This window comes from Elephantulus edwardii, unplaced genomic scaffold, assembly GCF_000299155.1.
Source record: "Elephantulus edwardii isolate Elephantulus edwardi_28Jun2011 unplaced genomic scaffold, EleEdw1.0 scaffold00017, whole genome shotgun sequence".
NCBI classification, from domain to species: Eukaryota; Metazoa; Chordata; class Mammalia; order Macroscelidea; family Macroscelididae; genus Elephantulus; species Elephantulus edwardii.
In genome coordinates, this window is record NW_006399767.1 from 24,934,748 (window position 1) to 24,942,082 (window position 7,335).

Here is a 7,335-nt window from a genome sequence, read left to right on the forward strand (position 1 = left end):
AACATGTCCAAAGTATGTCAGACGAAGCTTCAGAATCCTTGCCTTCAAGGAACAGCCTGATTTCACCCTCTCTAGGATGAACCTGATTGTTCTCCTAGCAGTCCATGGTATATTCAACACTCTTCTCCAGCACCACAGCTCAAAGGCATCAAGGCTCCTTCTACCATCCCTAATCATGTGTGTATTTTCCTGATTTTCACCCCAAGCAAAGCAATTTTACCCTAACTCCCCTATTATGCCATTGTTGGACCTTCTCTAGCTCCCGTGGACAGCTCCTGTTGCCTACTTCTAAAGTACACTTTTCTCAGCCTCTCAGTTTTAACCTGACAGCACAATAAGAAAGTACTTAAGAGAAAGACTCTGAAGCTGAAATAATTGAGTTTTAATTCCAGTCCCACTATTTCCCAGCTGTTATAAAAGAGGAATATTAGTGGTTGGTTTAAGCAGTTCATTCATTCAGCTACTCACCAAGTCTGCCCAGAGATACTTTGGCAAAAAGACCTGGTGAAAAACTAGCCACTGAAAACCCTGTGGAACACGTTTGTACTCTGATACACCTGGGATTGCCATGAATTAGACTTGACTCTGTGGCAAAATATAAGTACCTACTTCATAAAATGGTTGTGAAGATTTAGAGTTATTTGTAAAGCATCTAATATGCAGCAGGCACTATATAAAAATATTTTTAAAGCAAGTAAAATAATCTTTTAATCCTTATCCTCCTTTCTGTGGAGAATCTTTTCTCTTTTTTGGTCCCATCTTAGCATCTGCAACCCACCTTTTGTCAAATTCTATCCTATGCTTTTGTGTAGATTCCTTATTTTTCAGATATTTTCACTAAGTTGATGTCTACATTTTTGCACTTTCTTCTCCTCAGCTTCAATTTCTATTCCTTAATCCCTTGTTTAAGTCCTTCCAGTCTTGATACTGATTACTAAATGCTATTTGGTTTTGTTTTTCATGCAAAAGACTTTAATGACCTTTTCTAGGATGCTTGCCAATTAACACATAGTGAGTCCAGGAGGCGGGGCCAAGTGAAGGAATTTATTGTCCCAGTGCCACCTTCTACCGAGTTCCTGTTGTGCTTAGTTGTCTTTGGATTTATTCTGATTCATAGCAGGTCCAGAATATTTCTGCAAGTCTATCTCTCTCAGAGTTGCTGGGTAGATTGAACAGCTAACATTTCCTGTGTTATGTGCCATCAAGTAAATCCCAACTTGGAGCAACTATAGGATGTAGTAGAACTAACCCAATTAGAGTTTCTAAGGCTGTAAATCAGACACTTCATTTATCCTTAGAGTTACTGGTGGGTTTGTATTGCTAACCTTTTAATAGCCAAGCACTTAACCATTGCCTAGCCAGACTCTTCTTCATTTCCTGTGTTGTTGTTGTATGTACCATGGACTTAGAACTGATTCATAGCTGGCAATCCAGTGAGTTTTCAGAGGCGGTAACATTGCACAGGAGGAGACTGCCCATCTTTCTTCCGAGGAGAGGCTGGTAGATTTGAACCACATGCCTATGGTTTGGCAGCACCAGGACTTACTACTATGGCTCCAGAACTCCCTACTTCCACGTCCCGTGTTATTAAGTTGAGATGAGTGTATCAGGCCCCTGTGAACAGCAGACCTGAACCCTGTCTTATCCTGCACCATCCATCCTCTTCATCTCTAACACACTTGAGCATACTGCTGCAGACACAGTGTCAATGCGTCCTATTGAGGGTTATCCTCTCTTTTACTAACCCTCTACCTTTTCAAGAATATTGTCCCTTTCCAAGGAACAGCCCCTCCTAACAAAATACACAAAAAGCTATGTGAGACAAAGCTTCACCACCCTTGCTTCCAAGGAATACTCTTGTAGTTAAATAGACTTGGTACTGGCTCCATACCCAGAGACTCTCATAAAACAGGATTCCAAAGTCTCTGTAAATGTTCATTAAAATAAAATTAAAAAAAACAAACCCAACAACAAAAACCCCCAGCATTCCAATGGTTTTGCTCCTACCTCTGAGCAGAATTTAACAGCTGTCAGTAAAAACTGTTGAAATAATACAGTGGATAGAATACTGAACAAGGAATCAGAAGATCCAATTTCTAGTCTTAACTCTAATCACATTAGTGTGATGTTGGCAGAGTTACTTTCATGTATTTGTCTTATACCTTAGAAATACTAATGCTCACAGTTATGAGAGTCAAATATGAAATTACTTTCTATATAAATATTTTACCCTAAAATATAATAACAAAGTTAGCATATTATTAAAATCCTAATTATCTAGCTGCAGTTCACACATGGAAAAAAATCTCCATTTTCTCCACTTGTTGTTGTTATGTACTATCAAGTGGCCTGTGACTCACAGAGATACTATGTGTAATAGCTGTGAACCCTGTCCTATCTTGAGCCAATTTTATTACCTCCAACACACCTACCCACTTTACCCTAGTTGCTGAGCCAATGCATCTGATTCAGGGTCTTCCTCTCTTGAAATGTCTCTCCTCCCTTCCAAACATGATGTCCCTCTCCAAGGACTCGTCCTTCCTCACAACATGCCCAAAGTATGTGAGTTGGAGCTTCAAAATCCTTCCCTCCGAGGAGCAGCCTGCTTTCACCCTCTCCAGGACAGACCTGCTTGTTCTCTTAGCAGTCCATAGTATGTTCAATATTCTTCTCCAGCACCACAAGTCCATGTTAAAATGTGAATATCCCAAAGCAACTTAAGTCCAGATTGCCATTGAATTACTTGCTTATTGCAATGATGATCTTTTAAATTATCTAATGGGTAAAGCAGGGTTTCCCAACCTCAGCACTATTCATATTTTGGACTAAAAATTATTTCTTTTTTTCTCCTTTTTTTAATTGTTAATTTTAATGAAAATTTAGAGACTTTGGATTTCCATTCATTCATTGTTGCACTTTTCTCCCTGCCCACCCCTCCCCCCAGTACACTCTTCTCTTTGAAAAGTAAAAGAAAAATTCTTTCATTGTTTTACAGTCCCTCTCCCCAGGTCCACTCCAGTATGCAGCCTTCACTCTGGACTTCTGTCATGACAATAATACCTAATCACATGTCCCTTTTAAACAGTTTTCTCCCTCATCTGTTTCAATGCAGTATACATTATTTATCCTCTCTCTCTTAGTCTCCCCCTAACCCCGATGTCAGTCCTGTTTTACAACAGTGGCACTATGCAGTATTTGTCCTTTTTTGACTGAGATATTTCACTCAGCATAATGTCCACTAGAGTCGCCCATTTTGAATAATATTTTCATGAGTTTCATTGTTTTCGAATGCAAAAAAAGAAAAAAAACACTGAAAAAATATTTCTTGTACAGGGTTGCTCTGTGCCTTATAGGATGTTTAGCAGCATTCCTGGTTTCTACTCACTAGATGCCTGTCATGATAATGGAAAAATACGTATGTTGTTAGGTGCTGTCAGATCAACCAACTCATAGTGACCCCATATGCAAATACAATGAACAATGTTTCTAGACATTGTCAAATATCTCCTCAAAAATTCATTACCAATAGTTGGAACCAACTCATAACTGACTGTCCAGTGGGCTTTGAGAGGCTCTAAAAAGCATGGGAGGAAATTACCCATCTCTCCCATGGAACTACTGGTGGCTTCAAATCACCAGAGAGGGGAACACTCTTAGATTCTCAGTATAGCTCTTCACCCACTAGGTCACTAGGGCAAAATTGCCTCTGGTTGAAGTCCACTCACTGGGTTACAAGACGATAATGCTTTGTGTTATTGCTCTTCCATTACTAGACTAGCTCCCTAAGCATATTGTTGTTGGTAGGTGTCATTAGGTTCCGGGTAGGAACTAGTAGGTTGGTTCAGATTCATAATGACCTTTATCCAACAGAATGGATCACTCCTGACCCTGTGCCATCTTTACAGTTGCTGCTGTGATTGGGCCCCTCTATCAGTCCATTTTATTGAAGGCCTTCTTCTTTTTCACTGGCCCTCTGCTTGACCAAGCATGTTGTCGTTCAACTAGGAACTGACCCTTCTCGATAACATGTCCAAAACATGTGAGATAAAGTCTCTCCATCCTTGCTTCCATGGAGAAATCTGGCTGTACTTCCTCCAAGACGTATTGGTTACTTTTGGTAGCCCATGATACATTCCATATTCTTCATCAACCTCATAGCTCAAGTCTGTTGTTCATTGCACAACTTTCACATGCATATGAGGCAATGGACAATACCATGGCTTAGATTAGATACACTTTAGAGACTTCAAAGAGACATCACCCTTTAGCACTTTAAAAATATTCTGTAAGCGAAATGGCCAGTGCTCAAAACATAGTTTGAGTTTTTGACTGCTGTGTCCATGGGTGTTTTGGTTTTGTGGGGTTTTGTTTTTTGTTTGCTTTAACAAACAAAATTTATTCTTACAGTTTAGGGGGCTAGAAGTCCAAATTCAGGGTGCCAGTTCTAGAAGAAGTCTCTTTCTCTCTCTCCTTCTTCCCCCTTTCTCCTGTTACACCCCCCACGCCACCCCCATGAAAAGTCTTTGTTTTCTTCATCTCTGTAAGTTCAGTATTCCCATCTATCTTGGTCTTCCCTGGTGTCAAGAAGCTTCTTTGAAAAGCCGAATTCCAAAACCAGTGCACCCAATACTCTCCTGGATGTTGATTTTAAATTCAAGTAAAATAAAATCCTTGGCAACTTCACTATTTTCTCCACATTTCATGATGTTGGTATTTTGGTTTAGTTGTGAGGACTTTTGTTTTCTTGATGTTGACATGTATTCCATACTGAAGGCTCTAGTCTTTGAACTTCATTAATAAGTGCTTCCTTTTCATCAAGCAAGATTGTGTCATCGCCACATCACAGGTTGTTAATGAGTCTTCTTTCAGTCCTGATGCTGTGTTCTTCATATAGCCCAGCTTCTCAGATTATTTACTCAGCACACAGATTGACTAAGTGTGGTAAAATAATACAATCCTCATGCACAGTTTTCTGATTTTAAGACACGCAACATCCTTTTATTTCTTAAACATGGGACATAATATTCTATCTATTGTATACATTTCGTAGTGTTGGTGTTAAATGCCACTTTTATATGGAAAATGGTAAGAAATATATCCATTCCTTTACCTCATACCAGTGTTACTGATTACAAGTCCGTCAATGGCCACTTCATACCCAAGAAACATTTGCCAATGTCTGGAGATACTTTTGGTTGTTCTAACTGGGGCGAGAGGGATATACTGGCACCCCGTAGCTTTTTGTTAGCAGGGAAGTTGTTGAACATCCTGCGGTGCACAGGATATCTCCACAGCAAAGAGTAAGTTTGATGTTGTTGATGGGAGCAGGAGAAAGAGGGGAGAAGGAGAGAGAGAAAGAAACTTCTCCTAGAACTAGCACCCTGAATTTGGACTTCTAGCCCCCTAAACTGTAAGAATAAATGTTGTTTGTTAAAGCAAAAAAAAAAAAACAAAACACCAAACAAACGACACACAAAAAAGCCTGATAGATGGGAAGAAGAAGTGTGCATTGAGTCTTCTCGGCTAGGTAGGCTTTTTCTCTCAGAACCTAACCAAGTCTCTGCTCTTTTTCCTCACAGCTGCTCATGGCACAGGTTCTTAGGGTGCATGCTCATGATCTTTCCCTTCCTGGAGTGGGTATGTTTGTATCGAATCAAGGATTGGCTTCTTGGAGACTTACTTGCTGGTATAAGTGTTGGCCTTGTACAAGTTCCCCAAGGTAAGAAAGAGAGGAAGCCTTTTGATTAAAAAGCAAGAAATATGTTTCTGCACCCTTGTCCAGGGTAAATAATTATCAAGGGGTGGAAAAAAGATGCATTTCATTCATATCGTTCATATTGTTGCTATTTAATTGTTCTCTTACTGCTAGACTTTTTAAACCCTACCAGACTCGTTCAGAAAGACTGAGCACGACCGCCGCCGCCATTTTACCACAATAAAGAAGCTTTCAGCTGCAGCGAAAAAAAAAAAAAAAAAGAAAGACTGAGCACTTTCCGGAGTGTTGAAACACGCCCCCCCTCCTTTTTTTTTTAAACTTATTAAAGTGAAGGATAAGAAACCCTGCATCTCTTCCGCAGGAGTCCTAACACACTGCTCACACAACAGTCCGGTGGTTAATATTGTCTTCCAAGTAGCAATTCAGCTAAGAGAAAAAAAATCATCCAGAGTCATACAGGAGTGATCTGAGTTTTAGAATCTTCATTTTCAAATTGTTGTTGTTGTGTACCATTGAGTTCGAACCAACATATAGCTGACATTCCAGTGAGTTTTCAGAGGCAGTAAATTGCATGGGAGATGACCCATCTTTCTCTTATGGAGCAGCTGGTGGATTAGAACCACGTACCTTTGGTTTGACAGTGCAAGTCACTAAGCCATTAAGCCACCAGAACTCCTCAACAATGACAATGATGCCTTTCTGAATAGGAACCAATATTTCTTGTAATAGTGTTATGAGTGTTGATCTAGAATCACACCAAGGACGTATACCCAGTTAGTTATAAGTGTCACTGTGCTCCAAGGCCAAAGCTAGGGGTTCCCACTGGGTGTTTACAGCTTATTCATGGTCACTTGGGCCAGGTGGAGAAGTTTACTAATAGGCCCATTCTTTTTTTTTTTTAATAATTTTAATGAACATTTACAGAGATTTTGGATTTCCATTCATTCATTGCTGCACTTCTCTCCCCGCCCAGCCCCCCCCCCCGCAGTTTGCTCCCCTCTTTCAAAAGCAAAAGAAACACTCCTTCCCTGGTACACAATCCCCTCGCACCCCTCCTACCACCGCCAAGTACATTCCACTGTGCAACCTTAATTGTGGACTCATTCTTAACTCTCACATAATGTCGCCTGGTAACACGGCTAAAACTCCCCACTACTGTTATTTCCAGGGCAACACAAGAAAGTTAACACAAGATCAAATTGATTCATAGGCAATCTTTGGGTCAAGTACTTCAAAATTCTCCACATAGATTTCTATTACAAACTTCTATTAATAGATACACTTTTATTTCTCCATTCTTTTGAGGACAGCAGGAAAAGCTGAAGGTTGCAACTGTGCAGTTCATACAAAGCACAAAGGAAGTACTAGTATTAAAAGAAGATGGAAAGAATATACTGAGTCACTGTATCGACAGGAATTGGCAGACACAGAAGAATTTCATGAAACAACATATGAGCAACAGCCTATGGTGATGAAGAAAAAAGTTCAGGCTGCTTTGAAGGAAAGAGCAAAAAAATAAGGCCCCAGGAATAGTTGGTATACCAATTGACACATTTTAGCTAGCAGATGCTGCCCTGGATGTGCTCACCAAGTTGTGCCAAGAAATCTGGAGAACAACC

The 7,335-nt window shown here is 40.1% G+C and overlaps 1 protein-coding gene across 1 annotated transcript in view; it reads left to right on the top strand.

Annotated features, from left to right (window-relative positions):
* The window catches only part of SLC26A8 (solute carrier family 26 (anion exchanger), member 8), a 152,446-nt gene that overhangs the window by 9,914 nt on the left and 135,197 nt on the right, over nt 1-7,335 (top strand). The window contains exon 2 of the mRNA XM_006882174.1: nt 5,580-5,719. Coding sequence (XP_006882236.1) covers nt 5,580-5,719 — 140 coding nt within the window. The remainder of the gene's footprint in view (nt 1-5,579; nt 5,720-7,335) is intronic.